Genomic DNA, 25,603 nt, shown 5'->3' with positions numbered 1-25,603 from the left:
GGATACTTTTTGCTCTACATTTTCATGTGTGACCGTGCATTGGTCAGTATCTTGAACAGAGCCAGAGTGGTTTTGCGCGGACGGAGGGTTTATGTTCCCCTAAAATTGCACAAATATTGTGTTGAAATTGTGCTTTTTTATCACAATTTTAAGAAAACATTGATAAAAAGTCATACGATCTACTGTCTGTTCTGTAGCGTAACACATGAAACATTCGAGTTGTTCTATGTCACTAACAGTACATAGGAGCATTTTCCATTTTCATCTTTCCTGTTGCCTCTCCACAGATTATGTGCCAGCATAGCCTCTATATAACTCACTTTCATGATCCCATTTAACACAATTTATTCCAACACATCCTCTGAAAAGCACATGTTTATGATGCCTGTCTGCAAAATATGTACAATTACGGCCTCTGTCTAATCTAAATGTGCTTATCTAAACTCTGTAATAAAATGGTATTTGTCTGCATTCTCATAATCTGCCCTTAACATTCTCTCTGTTCTCATAATTAAACGTTCATTCCCGATCGTGCCGAATCGGGTGTTATCGACCTGGAACCCGAGTTAAAGACTCGAAAATAGTGAGGGCGTTTAACGAGTCTGCCTGGGCCGATAACACCTGGTCCGGCACGCCGATGAGGGTTTGAACGCTATTAGCATCCCATATTGTGAAGCCGATAACCGGTGTGCTGAGAGAATTGTATTTTCATTCAATGAATGGGATGACATTAATCAAAATACTTCACTAAGATGGCTGCCATTGATTAGGATGGTGGGGCTCCATAAGAAGCCACTATTAAATTTCCATGGCGGGTAGGAAGCAGGAGCAGCAACAACGTGGCAGCAGCCGGCCTTGCAGCCGAAGAAGAAAGCGAGTAAGTGAGGCTGGGGTGGAAGGGACGGGAGAATATTTAGGCATGGGAGGGTGGAGTGAAGAGGCTGGAGGAGGCAGACAGGTGTTTTGGAATGCAGGCTCAGATCGGTATATTTAGCCCACCTTCTAAGTAACCTGATTGGTTGCTCACCCCGCCCATGGTGCTAATACACCAGTATTTCCATGCAAACAAGTTGCCAAGGTATATGGCAGGCCCCTTCCACCTTCAAAGACATTGACGTGGGTGGGTAGCTCCAGCTGCATACCATGTGGTCCTTACACACAGTTAGAAATGTCCATTCAGATACACATTCAAATGTCCATATGCTCATACATACACACACAATGAATATACAGCCACTCTCAGATAAACACACACTCTCTAACTCATCCACATGTGCACCTTCATTTAAACAAACGTTCTCACACACACATACATTTATATATATATATATATATATATATATATATATATATATATATATATATATATATATATATATATATATACATACATTTATATAATATATATATTACATACCGTAGTGGCCATGTAGTTATGGTTAAATTGCTGTTTCCATAGGAAGAGCACTTTTTGGGCGGCTTATAACTTTGCTCTCCCTGGACGGATCCTCACCAAACTTTGCAAAAAAAGTAGTAGGGTCACTCTGGATTTTTTTGCAAAGTTTGGTGAGGATTCGTCCAGTGGGGGGAATGTAATAGGGGGGTCCCAAAACTTTTTTTTTTCCCATAGACTGAATGGGAAAAAACTTTGCGCACGGCTACAGCCCGAACCGCTGGATGGATGTACACCGAATTTGCGGCAGGAGTGGCGGTCTGGTCCCAAAAGCGTGCTTTTGTAAATTTGGTGTAAATCTGTCCAGTCAAGTTTTCTTCAATATTAATTTCTTTGTAATATTTATTATTCTCTTTAAGATATTGGAAGGCTTGTCTAACTTTATTTAAATCTACCAGCTGTTGCCATATTCTTTTGTCTTTTGTAGGTACTCCATTTACTAATATAATGAAAGATTGCTGCATTGGACGTTGCACTCCTAGAGTATGCACATTTTCTTTTAGATTTAATGGTAAATAAACTACTTTTCCACGAATGCCTTTTACCAATTCAGAGGGAGGTAATTTTGCTGTTTTTGGTTGAAGTCGTATTATTGCTTGAAATGGGTGTACTGTTTGAATGATGATGCTCTCATATAAATTAAGTTGTTGTAGAGGTTTTGGTACTGGGTATAATTCCAAATTATTTGTGATAGAACGTGAAGGAGTTTGGTTGTTGTCAAGTTTTGTAGTGCAATAACTGCAAAGTATTAAGGGCTCAGTTATTTCATATTTGTTTTCTGCTAGAAGGTAGAGAGCTAATTCAAACCATTTAGAATCTTCATTGTCTTCAATTTTGTATGATAGGTCCACTGTTTTTGTGTTACTTTTATAAAAAATTCTATGGCAACATACACATACATGGTTTGGTACTTCAGCTGATGTACCTTTAAATTTTAGTATTTCTTTTTTGTATGTGTTTAGCAAAAGGTTGCCATGTGTAGAATTGTTGCTTAATTGGTTTAAAGCTATTTCTTTCTGTAAATGGCTTTCACTTCCAAAATATTTTTTCTGGATATAGTGAATTTCTTCAAGTAGGTCTTTTGCTGTACCATGTAGAAGGATGTTTTTTAACTTTCCTAGTGCTAAAACAGGACTTTTAGCATAGTACAGTTTATAGACTAGATTTTTTATAGTTGAATGATGTGTTGATATCCTTTTGATATCATGGAAAGTGGTTTTACAAGTAGGTCCTGTAATACAGGCCAATGAATGTCCTTGTAGTCCTGTGTACTTGCGCACTGGACAGGTATCTATATTTTGCAGTAATTTAATTTTGATTTTGTCTTTGCTTTTTACATATTTATTGAGGAATTGGTGTAAAGATTTGAAACATTGTTTGGGAATGTTACACATTGACGTGCATGGCCATTTGTACACTAGACGTTCTGATTCAGTTGAATGGAGGGGTAATTCTAAGTTTTCAGGGCATATTTTTGTAAGGAGTACTTCTTGTTCCATTATGGTATTATTCACTTTTTCATAACCTCGACCACTGCTATTTATGGCAATTGTATTTGTTTGCTTTTGTTTGTACGCTTCTTCATTAAAATATGGTTCTGTGCTTGTAGTGTGATTCCATTCACCTCCGCAGATACTTAAGAAGTTCTTTCTGTTGACATTTCGCTTATTGAGAAGTCTTTTTTGTAATTTAGTTATTAGTTTTATTAGTGGTTTCATTTTGTTTAACAGTAAAATAAATAAATTTCTTTTGAGAAGAATTACACTGTCCATCAATGCTTCTAAGATTAATTTCCTACGATAGGTTTTAAGCTTTGAACCTGATTTCTCTCCTGTTTTTATAAGATTTTGAAGGACTTTGTGACGGTATATTTTGGCTAAAATACTTTTCTTGGTATGCTTACTTTGCACTATATTAAAATTTGAAGAAGTAGTTTTATCTGTACTGATAGGTGATTTTCTGTTAATTGTTTTTTGGTTTGTTTTACATTTTGATAGAGGAAGCGAAGTTGTTGTACTTGAAACTGTTTGTGTTTCACTAAATGATTATATTAGCTGTTTTGTTTCAACTTTTTTTACAAATTCTGCTAGAGATGGATGCTTATGTTGGACACCTTTATTTTCATCTGCTCTAATTTTGCGTTGCTTTCTACGGAGTTGTCTTTTGGTAGGCATTCTTTAGGGTCTGTTGAAAAAAATAAAGAAGATATGGGTTGGGGTGTTCTGGAATGTATGTGTGCTGTGTGCATGAGTGTTTGAGTAAGATGTATGTAATGGTGTGTGATTGTGCATTGGGAACTAAAACTAGTAGGGGTAGGTATTCTTGAATTTATGTGTCACTAAACTGTGGTTCAGATGACAAAAAAAAGTAAGCTAGTGGTGTGGAAAAGTACAAATAGTAAATGTAATGTATACAATTAAAACAGTTGTTTGTTCTATAATATGAAAATTGTAGTGGTTCAGTTGGCTAATTTGTGTGTCCAAAAATAGAAATTTGTGGGCCATTCTGGATGTAAATCGCTGTTTACGACATGGACATTTTTGGACAAAATGGTACAAAATCTCTATTTTAAGAAACCAAAATAGCTGGTATTAATGTTATAGTATATTTGATTAATAATATAAATAATATGGTGATATTTTACTTACTTTTTTTTTAAATTAACAGGTAACTTCTTAGTTTTTCTTTCTTCTTCGAATGTGGCTGCTTCTTTTCAGGAAACTGGTCTTCACTGCAACTGTGAAAGCTTCAAATTAGTAACTTTGTTTGTATATAGCACTGTTTTTAATTTAGATATTGATTTTTTTAATTGAAATCCTCAGTGCCTTCTGTAAAACTATTAAACTAATTTATTTACATAAGATACATTGCATCAGTTCAGTGTATATGATATGTTCTTAATGAGCAAATTGTATTGAATGACTAACTGTAGCAAAAATAAAATATCTTTACTATGTCTTGTGAAATTTATAATATATTAGTGAATACCACTATTTCTGTAAGTAAACTGTTCTAGGTAATAGCGCCTCAATGTCATGTCTAATTTAAAGTAATTAAGTAAATAAATAAATAAAAACAAAAAATATGAAATTGTATAAGTATTTTTATAAAGGTTTAAACATACATTGTGTTTGCATGCAATTATGTTTGAATATATGTAGTCTATATATTTCATTTAAAAAATGTTAGTTTAACATGATTTGAATGTGTGTGTTTAAAGAAAGTAAAAAGTATAAAGGTGTATAAGTGGTAGTTGATTTTAGGAAATTGAAAAAAGTACAGTAAATTCATTTAACAGATTTTACAAGGTAAAAGTCTGTTTGAAAATGTGTTCATCTACCATAGCTCTCAAGTCACACGCTTTTGGCGGGTGTCACACGCCTTGTAAAGGGCAGACTCACCCGCCAAGCCTCCTGCACGCCCATTCATTCCAATGGGCGTCTCACCCGCTAAAAACAAAATCGGGTGATTTCACCCGCCTGTAAAACAAAAATGGTTGAGAGCTATGTCATGTACTATACAGAAAATATGCATACCTGAAGTTTGAGTTCATGCATATGGATATGCGTGGAGCTGCAAGTAGAAATCTTGAAGACTTGTACAGTATTTGTGGTAGATGCTGCTTGCCAATGATATGACACTTGTACTCAGAGAGATTCAGAGTACATTTGCAGTGCTGATCTATGATGATGCAGTTAGATGTAGAGGTCTTGAATGTGATTGGTGCATGGTCATGTGATTTTTGAGGTACATCCAATGAGGGAATGGCATAGAGAGTGTAGTGGAAATGGTAGAAGGGCTGTTCATGTTACGATATGTCCGCGGACATGGCGGTAGTTCAAGGACATCGGGAGTTACATCCGGGGATTTTTGGGTTCAGAAGTCATGCAAATGAGAATAAGCACTGAAAGGGATTGGTCAGGAAAGTTTGGTGGGTGTGTTGTGCCAGGAGAGATTTTTTGAGATACTCTTTTTGCTGAGAGAACAAAAGATAGCTATGGCTGTGTGTTTTAGAAAACAGATTGTTTGGATTTTAGGAGATTCGTGGATACATTGGTTGAAGGTGCATGCATAAAGTGTAACGCTCACCTGATTCCCACGGAGGCGCAGGTCTGGCTTTGAGTGCTGATGCTTCTTCAATGGTGAAGTGCAGGACTCTGAAGATGGACAGGAAAGGTCCCTCTACTCTGGCTTCTCTGGCTCGCAGGAATATTCCCCTGTGCGTGAAAAGGGAGTATTACCTACTGACTGAGTTATGCTCAAGCCTCCCACTCTCTTCCAACCCTCCACGATACCCTTCCACGATTCCCCGTGAAGTCTCACCTTAGGGTCAGGAAGGATGAGCTCTCCATCCTGCTTCTGATGTAGGGGCGCGTTGAAACCCAGTTACTTCACTGGACTGACGATTGATGGGAGTTCAGGTAAGCTTGACTATTCAGGTAAGGCGCTGTAAAAGTTCTGCTGCAAGTTTAAAAGTCCAAGCTTAATAATAATGTTCATTGTCTTGTTGCAGCAAGCGCTAATGCTTATGTCTTTTTCCACTTAGGGGCCGGGGTTCGGAATGCCGGAGATATGGCGCCGACCCGAAGTGAAACGTGCAGTTCCAGTAAATGACAGGTAAGTTCTGGATGAGCGCTCGGGTAATGTTTTTGCATTCGCTCATTCAATGTCTTTGTCTTTTTTCCCCATCGGGGCCGGGGTCCGGAAAATGCCCGGAAGCGGCAAGACCCGAAAATGAAATGGGAATGACCCAACAGGTAAGTCTTAGAAGGAAACTGAGCCTTTTCCTATTCCTTTCCTTCTCTCACCTCGTTCTTGTCTTTTTCTCTCTAGGCTCTGGGAAGTGGCTGTGGATCCGGATGATCGCTGCTGAAGATGGATGCGTCCAGGATAGGTGAGTGAAATGCAGCGCTGCAGCGATCGTAGCGAAATGCTTTTAAAAATGATGTCTTCCTTTTCAGGATCGTGGGTGTGATGTCTCCGTGGTGCTTATTTAGCAGGTAAGGTCTTTTGTCTCCCTTTGCAGGTGACCCAGGATACTGACAGGTGTGGCTGAGGTCCAGATGCAGGAGCTGACATGGTGAGCGTCCAGCTGTGAGGAGCAGAACAACGCGAAGCGTGAGTTGCTGATCGGGTGTGGTTTAAATAGCTTTGGAAGAAGTTCCAAGTGTGTATCCTTCCACCGATCAGGTATGTATCCTTCCCCGACCACACCCGGGTGGAAAGTAGCCCCACAGGTAAAGTAGTTCCATTCAGGCCTCAAGAGGGCCTGGATGTAGCAGCATGGTCTGCATCAGGTAAGTGCACATTAAAACACTTGAACACATGTCTAGCTTTATGAGCCTGGCGCCTAAGGCGCCAGGACAGGGGTCCAACATGGGCCTGGCGCCTAAGGCGCCAGGACTGCGTCCAATGGGCCCCAGCTTGGACCCGCTGGCACTCCCCTGGGGGAAATGATGCCTGCCTCTGGGGTTGCTGGGTCGGACCTGGCTCCTTGGAGGTAGGCATCATGACAGAAAGCTGTGGAGTAGCTGTAGACCTTGGATTCCCACATGTGGAAGTACACCCGCATGGAGTACGTGGAATGAAGTGGTTGGATTTGCTACCTCTCTGTGCTACTTTGGAGACAGAGCAACATCCAGACATAATTGTAATTCATTGTGGAGGGAACCGTTTAGGGCATGTGACTGGAATTTTTTTGCAATTTGCTATGAAAGAAGGACTGAGGAAGGTTATGGACATGTTTCCTAATTCGCAAGTGATATTTTCACAGATTGCGCAGAGACAAATGTGGCTTCGTTCTTCTTCATTTGGTCCACAAATGGAAAAAGCAAGGCGCAATGTTAATAAGGCTGCTTGTGGCTTTCTAAGAGATTTTGGCATGTCTTCTTTTCACAATGAAAATATTATGTTTTGCAGTACATACATTTTTCGCAGAGATGGAGTCCATCTTACTTATGCTGGCAATCAGATTTTTCTGAGAAATGTACAAAATGTATTGCGACCTTTTTTGGAATTACAACAACGATTTTGAAGTAGATGTTAAGCATTTACAATTTTTGACTTACAAACACCACCCAAAGGCTCTTTTCAGAGCCACCACTTCTTTCCAGAGAAAATTACAATGTTTGTGATGGAGTAGTAACCCAATTTGTTTAATGTTCGCGAACTGTTCGCGGATTTCTAAAAAATACAAAGAGCCCTGCTTCATTTTTTTCACTTCTATTTTTTAACTGGTAAAGGCGGCTCTGAAAAGAGCCTTTTTTTTTTGATTTTTGTAATTTTGTATTTTTTTTGGTTTTTCAGACACGACACAGTAGGAGAGGAGGGTAAAGGAGGGTAAAGGGGGGGACACCAACCACAGGGATAAGAAAGGGCAAGCTCAGAGAGGAAGATGTAGAGTGGGTTTTATTTGGATAGTGAGCAGTTCTTCTCGTGCTCTGAGACGATAGTCTCAAAAGCACTCCGAAATCGCTCCCCCCTGCAGAGTACTGTGTCACAGTACATACATACAACTGTGACCCTCGAAAGGTAAGGGTAATCAGCATTCTGTATGGCCTGTGAGGCAGCTTGAGAAAGACGCTGTCCCACAGAGGTGGTCCTTGTGGTGACAGGATCAGAAACAGGGGATGAAGTAGAGGAAATCAACCTGCTACGTTCTTCGCAAGGTACAACCCTGCGAATAGCCCCAGAGTGAAATGACCTCAGGTGTCGCTTCATAGTAGTGGTCCCAAAGCTGTAGTTACCGTGCTTCCCGCGACTGAGTATCATTTTGCACTCATTGCAGGTAACATGGTTCACACGAGCCTTAGGACCATTCCCATGAATGGTAAATAACCGCCACACCCAAGACTCATGCCTTGGTAGTAGGGATTTCCTCTACCTCATTCTCATCATCCTCTTCTTCCTCCTCCGCATCCTCACTCCTGTTCCCCTCTTCAGGTCCTTGGGGAGGTGGTGGTGGTGGAGGGGGTGGTGGTGGTGCTGAAGCAGGTGCAGCACCAAGTGGCAGTTCAGCAGCCACGGATGCCATGTCGATGATGGTGTAGTCTGCAGGTGGCAGCAAAAATCACTGTGTTCTGAAGAATAGCCAGAAACACAATGGGAATAAGCTCTTGGGCGTGGTCTTTTATAGGGGTGCTTGTGCGCGGTCCGCGGACATGCGCACTGTGCGCGGACAGATCGAACACAAAAAAAGGATCGGAAAGTTTCAAAAGGTATATAGAAAGTCACGATTGCTATATGGGACTTGTGGCACGGTGAGATTTTATTGAAAAATATTATGGATTAACTGAAAATGTACTTTTAAATTGTTCGGGGACGCGAACAGTGTCCGCATTTCAGGACACACGATGAGCGTGGGCGCGGTCATATGATCTGTTTGCGAACTAGTCTGCGAAGGAAGAGCCTGTCCGCAGGACACCAAGTGCACGGAGATTGGTTAGCGCATTGATGTCCTACGGACACTTTCGGGTTCTGAAGTAATTAAAAGTGCGTCACACGTGAAACGAATATTTCAGGACACCGCGTGTGTTCTTAGAACAGTTTAAACTTGGTAGCGAACAGTAAGGACAGATATAGTGTTCTTCAGGACACGTGTAATTTAGTTTATTTAGGAACATTTCAGGACACCAATTGTGTTCTTAGAACACTTTCAATTGGGTAGCGAACACTACGAACAGTTGTACTGTTGTTCAGGACACATCATTTTCGTGTATTTACGAACATTTCAAGACAGCAATTGTGTACTTAGGACAGTTTTAAGTTGATAGCGAACATTACGGACAGATATAGTGTTCTTTAGAACACTTTAATTTTTGTTTCTTTACGAACATTTCAGGACACCACGTGTGTTCTTAGAACAGTTTCAACTTGCTAGTGAACAGTACGAACAGGTGTGGTGTTCTTCAGGACACCTCCATTTTCGTTTATGTACGAACATTTCAGATCACTCGCACTGTCCGCTGACACTTTTATTGTTTTTAAAAAAAAACGGAAACTGTTCACAATACAATATAAAAATTAAACTTTATTTAATATATATTAATAATTTATGACAGAGAAGGTGAGGCAGAAACAGGAACAAAAACAGGAGAATTTGGGGTTTCAACATGATTGGTATTAGGTGAGGAAGGGATGGAAATCTCATCAAAACGTTTTGGATTATGGAGAGGGTTTGGGGATAATTGACTGGGATATGGTGAGGAGGGACAAGTACATGTGGGGCAATGGTATGACGTTTTTGTTTTAAAATGATCTTCAACAAAAGTTTTCAAATTATTAAAATTGGTCAACAGTAAATCAATTTTTTCTTTTATGTTGTCAAGCGTGTTTTCCATAACAGCTTCTTCAGAGGTAGTTTCTATTTTGTTATGCTCTGTATAAAAAATATATATATATGTTAAATGTATACAAAATAATAATATTTAAATGGTTTATATTATAAAGTGTTTACCATTAGTTTCACTATCTTGTGACATTTCTTCATGTGGGAAATTGTCCTCTAGCCATTCCAGAGTACTAGACATTTCTGTGAGAAAAAAAAAGAAAAGATAATATATTTTTTAATCTAATACAGAAATGTTATAAATATATGAGTAACATGAAGTACACTTACTATTTCTGGTAAGATAAGTCCTATGTATTCAGTGGGTCTGGTCTTGTTCTCAGTTCTGTTGTGTCTGTGAGGTAATTATGTTGGAAGCCAATTAATGTTCTTGTGGTATATTCCATTTCAGAACATATTGTATTTAAATGAATGGTTAGTGTGTTACATATATGGGTTACATTTCTTATGTATTACTATATATAATGTTTTTGTGTGCTGCTTTTTGAATTTGTTAAATGTTCTTATATTATGATATAACAATCAAACATACCCCCCCCAAAGTTTTTAGGTAGTGGTACTGTTCTCCGAACATGTCCGCGGACATTAAATAAGTTCGCGGACATCAAGTTCATAAGAAGAGATCCAGTCAGTTCCATATGACATGTATATAAAGTCAAAGTCATTATTGTTAAGTTTTGCTACTAAAAACCTATGAAATTCCGTGAAAAAACGTTGTTAAAGGGACGTTATGGTTAAGTTGCGCTACTAAAAACCTATGAAATTCAGTGAAAAAACTTTGTTAAAGGGACGTTATGGTTCCAAGTAAAACCGAAAAACCCTTGAAATTCACCAGTTATGGTAAGCTAAGCAACCATAACTCACGCTACCACCGTGCTCTGCTAAGACTAACACCCAGGACATCAAAGATGACATCACAAATGTCATTGATGACATCACATGTGCATTTACCTTTCATGAAAAGTCTGTACAAGGGTTTCTTATTGTAATGTTAATTTTAAAAAAAGTGTCAATGATCATTGGAATAAATATCAAGGGCTATTTAGTCCATCCCGTATACTAAGGTGCTCATGTAGAAACATAGGCATTGTGTGCAGTATACATGATGGAGGTGCAATATTCATAAGCTTGCCATGTTGAATAGAGAAATGATAACTGTTTTCTTATTAGACTTTTGCATACTGTGAACCATGTGATAAGTAGATAATAAAACACAAAGAGACAACACCACATACAAATATGAGTATATACAAGGAAATTGAAGTAGTAGCAAAAAGTGTTCATAACCTAACTGATTACCTTTATGCAGAGACATGATTGCTCTGTTTCAAAGCTGCTACTTACCCTTTATATTTTATATATATATATATATATATCATGATGTGCCTGGTCTCTAAGGAAAGTAGTGTGAATACAAGATATAAAAATATGAGCATATACAGGGAAAGTACAGTAATAAAAAAACAACAGAACTATCAGAAAGTGCTGACAACTCTACTGATTATTTTAATGCACAGAAAGGATTGCTTTCTTTCCAGCTTGTGTCTTCCCCTATGTATATGTTTCATATGATATGACTGGATCCTAAGGGAATTATTGTAAGAACATACTTGAAGGATAGGTCTACAAATATACTACCATTTCCACTTTTAATTCCTGACTGTTACTGAAGAAAACCATGTGGCCTAGATATGTCAGTAAAGGAAAAAAGGCGGAACCAGACATGTGATGTCATCAGTTATGTCATCAATGACATTTGTGATGTCATCTTTGATGTCCTGGGTGTTAGTCTTAGCAGAGCACGGTGGTGGCGCGAGTTATGGTTGCTTAGCTTACCATAATTGGCGAATGGTTTTTCGGTTTTACTTGGAACCATAACATCCCTTTAACAAAGTTTTTTCACTGATATGTATATATATATATATATATATATATATATATGTACACACACACTCTCACACACACTCTCACACACACTCTCACACTCACTCTCGCTCTCACTCGCTTGCATGTTTTAATCCCTTACCTTGTATTAGGCCACAGCAGTGATGATGCCTTCTTTTTAGGCACTCCGTAGTCCTCAGATGGTGCCGTTAGCAGCATGCAGCATGATAAGAGTCTCACTTTAGTCCTCTCTTTCCAAGTAGTGAAATTAAGCCTGGTGTATGGGTAGTATTTAGACACTAAACCTTCTTGATACAGGCAGCAAGATGGATGGCCGAAGAGGAGTTTGTTGTACTCAAATTGGCAGGGTTTCTAGTTTCCATTGAGCGCAATGAAGACCAATGTCTCAAAGCAGTTCTGGCAAAAACCTGTCACAGGCATGTGTATGTGTTAGGGCATGGATAGCTAATGTCCCTGGGCCTGACTCAAGCACAGCCCATTGCAGAGTATTAAGGACACCAGGCATTGCATTTTTAACAAATCAAAGGACATTTGGATTCTTTGCATGATGGAGTGACTGAAACGACCTCACCCAATAATGCTAATAACATTTAAATATAATTTGCAGTACCTGCAAGGTCCTCAAAAATGGTGGGGCCATACTGAGAGTCTTCAGCTGGCCAGCCACCATTACAAAAGATAATGCTGATGTTACGGGTTATTTTGTTGGTTCCATGTGATAATGTCCCCTCAAAAATGTCACCATGCAAGAATGGCACTATTTTATTGCGGGGACATTATCATAAGAAACATGCGGGGGACACCCCTACAACAACTGCATTTTTTTTCTTTCTTTAAAGGGAGCGGGGGACATCCCTACAACCCCGCTCCCATTTACCCCATATATTGTCCCCATATTTAATAGTGTCTATGCCGTTTCTCGGCGACTATATGTATGGTGACATTATATACAGGGACAATATTACCTGATACCGTTTATTTTGTGTGAGCTTAGTGTGTTCTCGCTACAGTCAGTGTGTTATTCATGTTGTCAATGTAACTGTGGTTCATGTGTTGACTGTTTGGTGTATCACTTTTTAGCTTTAGCACAATTAAAATGTATGGTAAGGTCTTTGAATAAAAACAGTTGCATAATAAGAATATTTTTACTTTAAAATGTAAGACAAACTATCTCTGGCAAGTGACACAAACCGAACCTGTTGAAGTACTGAATCTCAAGTAGCTTTTACCTTTGCTTGTTTGTGCAGTCACTCCACGGTGCCACCGTCGCCGCAAGCCCCGAGCTGCCTCTTTTCTATACCGCTATCGATCTCGTGGACATTAGTGTGGAAATGGCTGGACTCAAGTTTCCAAACCCATTTGGGCTTGCAAGTGCGCCCCCAACGACGAGTGCGCCAATGATCCGAAGAGCATTTGAAGCTGGCTGGGGCTTTGCTTTGACTAAAACCTTCTCACTGGAAAAGGTAGGCCATTGATTCAATGCAATGATTAATAAACAACATCACAATTAATATAAACAATACATGAAATGCGATAAACGTGACCAATGGGAAATAGATCATGTTGGCAATGTATTGTGTTGTGTGCTGAAAGGATATTTGGTCAATTCATTTATGAGAAGGTACCAACCTTTCATTGTCCATCTTCTGATGGCTTCCAACATGTTCCAATCTGTAAGACTCAGTTGCTTTATCTCAAAATAAATGTCTCTTGTATCCGGTACAGACTTGAGCCTATGTTTCTTCGTTTAGTTTCGCTTCATGGTTGGTTTGAGTTGCTGTGCTTTGCAGTGATCGAAGTGAGCGGGAACAGTCGGCAGCAGTGTTCCACTACTTTTATTTTTTTTTCTGTCTGCCATTCCTCTACTTTCAAAGACCATATTCACCATTCTATATAGTGGATTTGTCCATTCATTTCCCTCTGCAAGCGTTTTGTTGTTGTAGGAGCCTAAATTACCAGTCACTTATAATACTGCAATGCCCCGTCCACATCACCTTAACACATGTTGCACTATGCTTCCTCATACACTCACTCCTGCCTAGACCACAGATCCACTACTTTATTTGGTACACGTCTACCACTGTGCTTTGCACTATTTCATTGGCTGGTGTTGCCATTATGTAGTGCCGTGAGTGAAGCAAAGAATCACGTTGGGAATAGTGTGCCTTGTATATCTTTACAACAAATAATGCCTGGTTTAATACGTGCTAGATATGGCAGTGTATTGGTGCATCTGCCATAATCTTCCTCCTTTGTTTGAATATGTATTATTTCTACCAACTAACAGTTTAAGATACTTGGTTGCTGACAGGAAACCTTAAAACATGATGCAATCATACCGTGTGTTTGGTAGTAATACAATACACAAAACACTGGCCGTATACTGCATATTTGAGTATCTTAGAGTTTCTCTCCATTTGAACTCTTGTCCAGGTAAACATGACTTTTAATATTGCATAACAATGAAGGTGTGTTAATGCATTTGTTCTATATGGGAGCGTTCATATGGGAGCGTTTAAGCGGCTTCATTAAATAATGTGAACAACATGCAAAGGTCACATTAGGCCGGTTATACTGCTTGTGGTATAAACTGCCGCTCAGGTGTCTTTTGTAATATGAATTGTACTGTCACTACGTTTGGAGGTTCACATTCTCAAGGCAGTATTCGCTCATTTGCAGACCGTGATCCTTCCTAGGATTGTAGCTACACATGTTTGCCTCATGGCATAAAGTTGCCATTCTGATCAATCGATCTAAAATATGTATCTTGCCTCAGCCCATCAGATGAACTGACTTTTTCTATTTATCTCTTTTAAGAAGCAGAACTTCCATTTATTGCTCTTATCATTCTGCGAGGAATAACAACAAATATCAGACAGAAAAAAACATTTCAAACATGTTGTTACTAGAAATGTTACACTACAATATCTTATTAGTTCAATGTATTAACATGCTTTCTTTTTTATATAGTGATTGATATCGCATTGCTCTGGTTTCTAATGACAAATAATTGACCATAGAAGGCTGAAAGGCTGAGATGTTATCCATCTTGAGTAATGCAACAGATATGAGTTTCCTGGGTATTCAATTTTTCAAATGTAGATATATTTGGGGAGATATGTGGACGCAGGCTTACCAACAAAGAATTCACCAGTGCAGTTGAATGCTCACATATGGAATTGTGAAAACAGAAAAAGAATATCGAGGCTGAGTGCCCCAAAAGGAAATACACTGAACACGGGTTACAAAGGAACATACAAACTACTTTATTTTATACTGAATCCAGTTACAAAAACAGAGCAAAATCAGATAGCTATTGGCCCTCAGTACAACACAACGAACTCCAGCGTGGTTCAGTGTGTTCAGTGAGAGACCCTGTACATTAGAATGCATTCACTTTTTATACATTTAGTGGGCGCAATGTCCAGCCCCACTTCGGGTTAATATTCCTTTTAATACATCACCGATTTAGGGTTCGTGCCAAGTCTCAAATAACCGCATATTACTGGTTTGCCTTTAATACATGTATGATATGATATGATATGATATGGTATTTGTAACGCGCCTATACACAAGTGTTTCAAGGCGCGACGAGGCGGGGGGGGGAAACAAGGGAAAGACAGACAAACGATCCTACTAGGCCAGGTGTCATTCAGATCGCGCAAGTGCCGAGGTAAGGGGAAAAGGAGAAAGTGCAAGGGGAGGAGGTGGGGGGGAAAGTGCAGTACAAGGTAAGTAGCGTAAAATAAATAATGAATAAAAAGGGCCAGCTGGTGGCAAGTGCGAGGTAAGTGCATAGCAAGTGCTGGGAAGGGGGCTGTAGGGATACAGTGACAGTCCCACGGTGCAGGGGGGGCCAAGGGAGGCAGTGCAGGTGGAGAGTGGCTGGGCCCTGGACCGAGGTCGCTGAGAGTGGCCCAGATGCAGGTTAAGTGCAGAATTCAGTGGGGAGTTAAGCAGGTTTAGCAGGGGAGAGGGAGAGAGAAGGCAGAAGCGAAGAGGAAGGTTTTGAGGTGCTTCTGGAACCGGAGATGGTTCTCCTCAAGTTTCAGGGAGGCAGGAAGGCTGTTCCAGAGGGAGGCCCCTGCTGCAGAGAGAGATCTACCCCCAGCTCGTTGCTTCGAGAAGCGGCTGACCATGAGGGAGTTGGAGACGGATGAGCGAAGTGCTCGTGAAGGAAGATATTTAGGAAGAGAGAGTTGAAGGTATTTAGGCCCCAGCCCCCAGAAGGCCTTGTGGACAATGCAGAGGGTTTTGAACTTAATCCTCGCAGCCACTGGGAGCCAGTGAAGAGATTTCAGTCCAGGAGAGATACGGTCCCTGGGCTTGAGGCCAAGGACAAGTCTCGCAGTTCTGTTCTGGATAAGTTGCAGAGGGCGGAGAGTGGAGGCAGGCAGATTTAGATAGAGGCTGTTACAGTAGTCCAGCCTTGAGAGAACCAGGGCTCGGGAGACAGTGAGCTTCTGGGGGAAGGAGAGGAAGGGAAGAATACCTCTGAGGAGGTGCAGTTGGTAGAGAGACTTCTTAGAGACGTCAGATATATGAGGAGAGAAGGAGAGTGTGGAGTCGAAGATGACCCCGAGGTTTTTAGCCTTGCAGGTAGGGGCAGGAGGGGGGCCAAGGGAGGCCGGCCAGAGAGCTGAAGGGAAGGAGGGAGTGGGTGTGCCGATGAGTAGAATCTCAGTCTTACTGGCGTTAAGGCAGAGGTCATTGGCGGCACACCATTCCTTGATAGCAGACAGACAGTCGGAGATGAGGGAAGGAGAGGAGGAGGCCGAGGGTAGCCTGAAAATGAGCTGGGTATCGTCCGCATAGCACTGGAAGTAGGGGCAGAGAGCGGCGATGCGGTGGGCAAGGAGTGCCAGATACTGGTTGAAAAGCCAGGGAGAGAGGTTGGATCCCTGGGGGACACCACAGGTGGAGAAAAAGATGTCAGAGAGGAAGGAGCCCATTTGGACCTGGGAGGGTCGACCGGAAAGGAAGGAGGTCAGCCATGCCAGAGCCTGACCAGTGATACCCAGGTTATCACGGAGGCGGTTTAGCAGGATGGCATGGTAGACAGTGTCAAAGGCAGAGGAGAGATCGAGCAGAATGAGAACACAGGGAGTGTTGGAATCGAGGTTCAGGAGCAGGTTCTCACGGATGTTCAGGAGAGCAGTTTCCGTGCTTCTGGCCGCTCTGAAGCCGGATTGATGGTCATGAAGATTACCAACAGATTCAGCATGGAGGTTAAGCTGGGAGATGGCCAGTTTCTCCAGGAGCTTGCCCAGGAAGGGAGTAATGGAGATTGGGCGATAGTTAGCGGGGCAGGAGGGGTCGGAAGAGGGTTTCTTGAGGAGGGGGTGCACAAGGGAGTGCTTGAGGGGGGATGGGAAGACTCCAGAGGCGAATGAGAGGTTGCAAAAGTCTGCAAGGGCAGGAGCCAGGGAGTCGATGTGGTCCTTGATGGTTTTGGAGGAACAGGGGTGAACCTGTTTTGACGAGGCTTTCATAGATCGGACTTGTCTGGAAACCTCATCAGCAGAAAAAAGTGGAAAAGCAGAGAAGGGGGGCGGAGGGGCGGCTGCAAGAGAGCAAGAGGAAGAGCCGGGAAGAGAGGGAGGGAGGAGAGAGGAGGAGAGCGAGGATAGGATGTCCTGAGTTTTTGAGATGAAGTGCGAGGCCAGTGCAGTGCAGAGGGCCTGGGAGGGGACCGGAGAGGTAGAGACTGCAGCAGGGTTGGCCAGCTCCTTGCAGATTTTAAAGAGTTCGGCCGAGTTGTTAGATGCCTCAGAGATGCGGGCTTGGATAAGGGCTCTCTTCTTGGTGAGAACGGAGAGCCGGTATTGCCTTTGGAGCAGGCGGCAGGCCAGTTTGTCAGAGGATGAACATGAAGCACGCCATTTCCTCTCTGCCACCCTGCACTTGCGTTTTAGGGTGACGAGATCCAAGTCATACCAGGAGTTACATTTGGCTTTGGGCTTCAGGCGGATTCTCATGACGGGGGCAAGGATATCGAGAGTATCAGTTATAGCGGAATAGAGCATGGAGAGGGCTGTGTCAGGGTGGGAGTCAGCCGAGGGGGGAGGAGGGGGCGAGAAGGTAGCGGCGAAAGCCTCAGCTGACACGCGCTTCATGGGTCGGATGACCGAGAAGGTGGGTGGCAGTGAAGAGGGTGGCTTTGCCTGTGGGGTAGGGAGGGAGAGGTGGGAGGATAGGAGAAAGTGATCGCTCCAGGAGAGAGGAGTGGAGAGAGGGAGGGAGAGGGGAAGGTCAGAGGAGATCAGAGCATCAAGAGTGTGCCCTGCAGAGTGGGTAGGCCCAGACGGGAGAAGAGAGAGTTGCAGAGTTCGCGAAAGAGACCAGTGGGGGGACAGGAGGCATCGAGGTGGATGTTGAAGTCACCGAGAAAGAGGAGTTGGGTGGTTGAGGACAGGAGTGAGGAGGAGAGGTCAGCCCACTCAGAGAGGAAGGAGGAAATTTGACCAGGTGGCCGATAGATAGTAGCCACGGTAAGGGAATGGCTAGGAGAGAGAGAGAGTCGGCAGACAAGACATTCAAAAGAGGAGTAGGTCTGCGTAGGAGTGACAGTGGCAGGAATCCACTCAGGGAAGATAAGGGCAACACCACCCCCTGAACGGTTGGGCCTGGGCACGGAGAGGATCTTGTAGCCTTCAGGTAGGAGTGTGTCGAAGCTGGTGGCAGAGCTGGCAGTGAACCACGTCTCAGTGAGACCGAGGACGTCGAGGTCCAGTTCCTCAAGAAGGCGACAGATATCAGAGGAGTGCTTGATGGCAGAGCGAGAATTTAGAGTGGCAATGTGGAGAAGGTTGCCACCCTTGAAAAACTTCCGGGGAGGGGTACAGATCAGAGGTACGCCCTGCGGAGGTGTTAGAGAAGGAGTTGAAGAGGGAGCAAGAGAAGGGGCAGGGAGGGAGGGGAGAGGCAAGGTAGCCGAGGACAGAGGAGGGGGGACAGCGGGAGCGGAGAGGAAGTTGATGAGGCGTGGGAAGCGTCTATCAAAGAGGTGAAGGTTGGCCTGAGGGCCTTGGACCAAGACGGTCCCGTTGGCATAGACATTAATGATGGCCTTAGAGGAGTGGAAAGGGGCCAAGAGGACATCCCAACGGGTGCCACCATTAATGGGAGAGGAGGAGAAAGGAGAGAGCACAGCGACCATGTGAGGGGTCCATAGGTCAGGAGAAGGCACGAAAAAGAGAATGTCAGTGAGAGTTTCCTTGGAGCAGGCGCTCGTGTAGGTGTCAGCGATAGGGAGGCCTGGGTTGGAGACCAGGATGTCCTTTTTAAACTTTTTCCTACCGGATTTAGTGAGGAGAGCAGGATAGTCAATAGAGAAGCAGTTAGAGTAGATAGGCGAGATAGAGAGTACCATGGAGTAGGAGGGGAGGCGGACGACCCGAGTATGCAGACAGGAAGTGAGTGGAGGGCGCTAGTTTACCACAATGCAGAGCAAACAGTAATGCGTATTAGGTCAGGGCCACCTAAGTTTGAGAATCATGCGAGGGGAGAAAAAAGCACCCTAGTTTAACACAATGCAGGGCAAACAGTAATGCGTATTAGGTCAGGGCCACCTAAGTTTGAGAATCCTGCGAGGGGAGAAAAAGCACCCTAGTTTAACAGTAAATTGGGATAGGGAGGGGGAGGCATAATGTGGATGAGGTGAGCAAGGTGAGGAGGGGTGGGCCGGAAAGCGGAGGAGCTGGCGCCTGGCGTCCCCTGTATCAACAAGCGTATGCAATAACTGTGTTTTCCATGCAGGCCTTCTTAAACATTAATACAATGTAGTTTAAACAGATGTTCTTCGTTCAGTATTTGAATACATTGTCTCAACATATGCTCGTGGATTAGTTTCATTGCACAAGTAATCCTTCTACACATAGGTCAATGAAGGACAAGGTCTCCGTTCATGACCTTAACAAGTGGCCTGCAGGCAAATTAAACATTAGCTATGTACAGAGGTCAAGACGGCCATGTTGTATTCTGGAATGACATTGTCCACCATTTTAGCTCACAGGGTGACTTTTACACAACAAATCCTAAAATGGCGGTTTGACCTCAAATGGCGGCTTATATGGATTTAAAGTCAGGACCTTGCAACACAGATTTATTTCGCAAGCGACTTTCGAGCAGCTTGTCATAGGCCAATATTAATATATTTATTATAATAGGAGGCACGATATACTTTCTATTTCGACAGAATGAGCTGTCTGATTATGTGAACATACAAATATCTGAAACATTCTGCCAGTGCGACCAAGACACCTAACTATTTAAGTCCTCTCCATCCCGATTTATAGGTTAGCTGATAAACCATGGTGTTGCTGCCCAAAACACCACAACACATTTCAAAATACTTCCGATTAATGAATATCTGGAGATGTCTTATAAAAGCAATTTAACAACTAATGACAATTAAAAATCACAAGTCTTTTAAATGTAATTTTCATATTCAAAATATCCTTTTTTCTTTTCTTCAAAGTTTTTCTGAATACACTCCTATTTCAGGTAATATGCCAACATGATTGAGTCCTGCAAGTTAGATATGCATTTACACAAAACTCTCCTTTAAATGTGTGTACACTGTGCAGGTAGATAATGTGTTAACTCTAGCCTCGGACATTCCTAACTAGAGGCTGTTTGCGTAAACAATTCTTGTGACTATGAGGGATATGATTGTGAGGGTTCTGTGAGGGAAGGAGAGGTAGTTGAGTAATTCTCTGAGTAGTTTTAGGAGGAAGAAGCATTTGTTGGTGATTGCATTGACTTGTGGTTCCAAGGATAGAACGATGTCCATGAGCATTACTAGGTTATTTACTACATTGGTAGTCTTCGGATGCATTCCCATGGTAGCCAGCCAGTCCAGTTGTGGGTTGCCTGTGTCGAATCCTGCGTTTGAGAGCATTAATTCCATTTTTGGCAGGTTCAGTTTAAGGTTGCTCATCGTCATCCAATTGTATAGCTCTGTGAGGCGGTTGTTTTGTTCCTGGGTTGCATTTGTTTTCACAATCAGTTGTGTGTCATATGCATAGTTGTAGGTGGTTATGCATGGGTTAAAATGATTTTCATCAGTGGGCACATATAAATTTTGAAAATCAAAGGAGCGAGGCTGGATCCCTATGGGACTCTTCAGGATATATGTTCGGTATTTGAGGTGAATGGTGGTAGGTAGGTTTGTTTTGTTCGGGTTGTTAGGAATGAGGTAAGCCATTTTAGTGCGGATTGCTGTATACCACATTCCAACAGTCTTTTTATTAGTGTTGCATGGCTATCTTGTGTCAAATGCCACTGTTATGTCCAATAGTATGCAGGCCGAATGATCGCTGTTATCTGTGTTTATTATCAGGTTGTCCCATATTGATAATAGTGCTGATTCTTTTCCGCTCATCAGTCTGAAGCTAACTTGTGACTGGTGGAGTATTCAATATTGTTCTACTTATTTAAGTAGGATCATGTACACATGGTTCTCCCAGATCTTTGCTGGGTAGGGCAGGTTGAGTATCCGTCTGTAGTTGCTTGGGTCATCTGTGCTTTAAGATTCCTTTTTTATCAGTGCTTTGATGTATGCTAATATAAAGATGAATGGTATGATTCCTCTTTTGAGTGATAGCTTCATTAGGTTCCAGAAGTGTGTTGGAAGATGTAAAACAGGGGCACTCAGACATAGAACCCCCTGCACTTGTCAGTTCAATACACAGTACAACAACAATAACACATTTGCAAACCAGTCTGCTGTGGGTGATGATGCTAGTTGGGTCGCTATTCCCAATTGGGATCCTATAGACAATTAGAATTTTAATGATGCACTATCACATTGCGCTGATTGACAAGAATTTAATCAGAACACACAGCCAACACGTGTTTTGACCTGCAAGGACTTTTTCCAGACTGGTTTTATCATCAAAACACATACATTCATATTAGACAAAGGTCCATACATATTACAAAGTCCATCAATAATTGCAATGTAAATCAGTTCAGCCCATGAGCATACATAATTATGCCAATACAAAACAAACATTTTGTGCCCCCATGTTGGGTAATGGTGGGTGAGGGAACCACTTTCTCTTTAAATTAATCAAGTCTTGGAAGAGGTTGCTTTCACTCCTACATAATTGCATGACACAATGCATGTACTACAATCACTTGACTATCTTGAATGGGAAGATGGGAACATCCTAGTTACATTAGATGTAAAGTTCCTATACACATATGTTCAACACAATCTTTCTGTTGCAAGTGCAAATTATATTTTCCAAAGGCACTCTGCCTCTTTTCATACACATGTGGAAATGGTCAAAGAATTCTTACAGTTCTCGCTAAATAACAATGTGTTCCTATTTAATGTCAATATTACAAACAAACAGTGGGAATAGGAATGGGAGCAAGTTACGCACCGGCACTAGCAAAAAACGGTATGCATCAGTTTGAAAAACATATGCAGCCAAAGATCGTCAATTTCTACTTCACATACAACCATGGCAGAGGTACTTAGATGATGTACTTTTGATTTGGAGAGGCACTGAGGGCGCATTAGCCGAATGTGTCATGTATTTGAATGCCAATTGTGTGGAATTAACATTTGCTTAAATGCCAGGCAGAATTTGTATTGACTTTCTAGATCTTAAGTTAACCATTAAACCAACAGGCTTTTCTTCACATGTGTTCCTCAAAGCAGCTGTTGTGAATTCATTATTGCATGCTACTAGTTACCACAGGATGGCCGTTATTTCTAATATTCCAGAAGGGGACTATATTGGAGCCAAACAGACTGTAGCCTGAGCATGGACTATGAGGATGCATGTCTCAAAATACGGGTGAGGCTTTTGTCCAGAGGGTATTCCACAGATATGCTAAATACAGCAGAACAAGTGGCACATATGCAGATACCCACTTTTGTCACACCTAGAGGAAAAGGGTTTCCTCAGATAAAAAACAAATTACAATGTATCATTAGGTACAACATTGATATTAATCAAGTTTTTAACATTCTGAAAAAACATAGGCATCTGCTATTAATTGATAGCAACCTGAATGGTTGGTTAGAAAGCCAAACCCAGAATTACTTACAGTAAAGCACAGACTCTGAGGGGAATTTTGAGCCTTTTTATATGTCAGACTCTCCAAAAAGTATGATGAACTGGCTACATAAAGGACAACCTGTTGGGTCTCACAAATGTGTAACCTCTTCTATGTGTTCCATATGTGCTTAATACATACATTGTCAACTTTGGCAAATTGGGGGTTTACAACATTGAACAATTTCTTAATTGAAAAACCAAATTTGTGGTTTATTGTATTATATATGATTGCAGACTTTGTTACATTGGAAGTACCATTTGTGAACTTAAGATTAGGATGTGTGAACACCTCAGCACTATTGGCAGTCAAGAAGCAAAGTATCCATTGGCTGTGGACTGGCATCAACATCATCAAATGGACAAGAAAGAGGACCTTAATTTTATGGAACTTATGAAGGTCTCATGGTCAAAATGAGGAGGTATCCGTGAACTCAAATTGAGACAGTTGGAGGCGTAACGAATATGTAGATACAAAACTGTCAACGAGGGTCTGAAAACAGACAACAAATGCCATCTGTTTCTTTAACATTAGGGTTTTGCTTGCATAGAATAGCATTGAGTTAAGGAGTGCACACATTGGTTATAGAATGTACGTTTGTTTTTTCATTCATTGTGTTTTAATACTTAGAAAATAACTTACCTATATTTGAGGTTCATCTTTAAATCATGACAGAGGTTGTACCATATTTGTTTTCATGTTTGCCCCTTAATATTAATTAGTACTTTTCAAGATTCAATGATTTGTTGGTATCCACCCAACGGACATGCATTTGTAAGAAGATGAATCTGTAAGGCAGCTGACATCTGGGCCAGTGCCAGGCAACTTCTCCATTTATGTATGAACCTTTGTATAATATTCATTTATGTGTTTTGATGACACAACCAGCCTGGAAAAATACCTTGTAGGTCAAAACATGTGTTGGCTGTGTGTTCTGATTCAGTTCATGTCAATCAGTGCAGTTTTATAGTGGATCATTTAAATTCCCTTGAAGATGTCAGGGGGTCCCATGGGGATCCTGCAAGGTTGGTGTCCTTGATGAGTGTGGCAAAGGTTTCTTCTGTGATTTGTTCTAGGCAGGTGAGTTTTGCCCGGTGTCTGTGGTTCGGCATTTGTTGTTGTAATAGCCCAGGTTATGTTAATGGTCTCCTGGAATGTATCTATTTTTCATCTCAGCTGGTCGGTGATGTCAAAATGTATTTGCGTCAGGATGATTGAAATCTTGCAGGATGCGTTTTATTTTAATTTTTGATGATTCTTAAGAGTACTTTCTGTGGATTGCCAGGCATGGAATATGAGTACCATCCATTCCCTGGCACAGATCACCTGCTTCTGGCCCTTATTATTCAACTAAACAAGTGGAGTGTACCATTTATAACTATTTAGTATCATTAAATCATAAGTCCATGATGATTAAAAAGTACTCATTGTGGTCTTCCAGCAAGTCTTTGGCATTGGAGAAGGTTTGTTGACTGATCTAGTGTTCAGGCTAGCTACATTGACATATTTCTTGTGTTTGATAATGTTTAAGTAAGAAGGTGCTATCTTGTGTAGAGGTGGTCTCTCCCAGGGTAGTGTGAGACACTGCCTGGAGTGGAGGTTGAGTAGTAAGTGTTTTGACCAAGGTACGGTTATTCAGATTTTGAAATTCTGAGGGGGAAGAACCATGACAAAGGTATTTTTGGCATTAGCAGTCATAGGCATGGGGCTGCGGGTGGCCAGAGGGAAGTAGAGGAGTTAACAGTCAAACACTAAGAGTTTCTTGTGTTTTATTTGAATGAGGAAGGTAATATTTATTTACACATTTAATGACAAGTTTCACCTGCTGGTGGAGTTGTGACATTCCAATATGCTTCCCTATTTACATTTGTAGTGGTTGAAAAATTGGTAATGGTAGGAGAACCCTCTTAGATTTAGGGAAAAGTAGGTGTTTCTCCAACCCCATTGTTATGTTCAGTAAACGTCTATACCGACAAATAAACTACTCAGAGTAGCTAAAGCAAAAGCATGTAGCATGAATGTATTCAGCCCTTACTACATGGTGATACCTGCACTTCTTTCTCTCTCTGACTACTGTCTTTGTACCATGTGCACAGTAGCCCCACCCACTTCCTTCACGTCTGACATTTTTTGATTGACGGACTATGTGTTCCTTGATTCCTCATGTCTGTTTAAAGGTTTGATAGGTAAAAAAGTGTATTTTATGTTTTTAAATAATAATAGTGGTGAAACATTACTTGAATAGATGAATTCTCTGTAGACCACAGATTATAATCATGGCATCACGTTAAAGGATAAAACGAAATGTTAGGAGCTGCCAGATACAGAATACTCAAAATTTGGTATTACATATTTTCATGACTAAGTGAACAGTGTGATTTAGGTGATTTCATAAGAAGCCATGATTGCACATTGTTATGGCAGCAATAGCAATGAAAGATCATAGAGATTACATTTCAATTGGGGGTGCAAACAACAGCAATTTTTGGTGGAGGCTATGCATTTCTTTGTAAACATGAGAAATATTGGCCTGGAATTGCATAACCCTGGGGAGTGAACTATCATTAATTACCAGATTGAATAATGTTGAGGCCAGGATGCAACCTTTTCTCACCTCTTTATGCATCTGTGCGTTCCCATAAAAATGGGGGTGTTGCCTGCGATTTCACCTCCTGGCCTGTACTGAACCCTACCTTCAGTTTTTCCCTCAGGAACATAACTATGGGTTGCAAATCACAGCCACAATCTATAGCCTCAATGAAATGCAAGCTATGGATTCTGGAATCCATAGAGGAGTTCCCTTTTTTCAAATGAACTTATTT

General features: G+C 41.5%; 1 protein-coding gene across 1 annotated transcript in view; it reads left to right on the top strand.

The window, feature by feature from the left end:
• Nucleotides 1-25,603, top strand: part of DPYD (dihydropyrimidine dehydrogenase) — a 3,651,715-nt gene that overhangs the window by 2,024,170 nt on the left and 1,601,942 nt on the right. The window contains exon 13 of the mRNA XM_069641531.1: nt 12,953-13,168. Within this exon, the coding sequence (XP_069497632.1) occupies nt 12,953-13,168 (216 nt within the window). The remainder of the gene's footprint in view (nt 1-12,952; nt 13,169-25,603) is intronic.

Source organism: Ambystoma mexicanum, chromosome 1q, assembly GCF_040938575.1.
Source record: "Ambystoma mexicanum isolate Mex_15411 chromosome 1q, UKY_AmexF1_1, whole genome shotgun sequence".
Taxonomy (NCBI): domain Eukaryota; kingdom Metazoa; phylum Chordata; class Amphibia; order Caudata; family Ambystomatidae; genus Ambystoma; species Ambystoma mexicanum.
The sequence above is the reverse complement of the archived record's forward strand: the minus strand, read 5'-3'. Positions and strand labels throughout refer to the sequence as shown.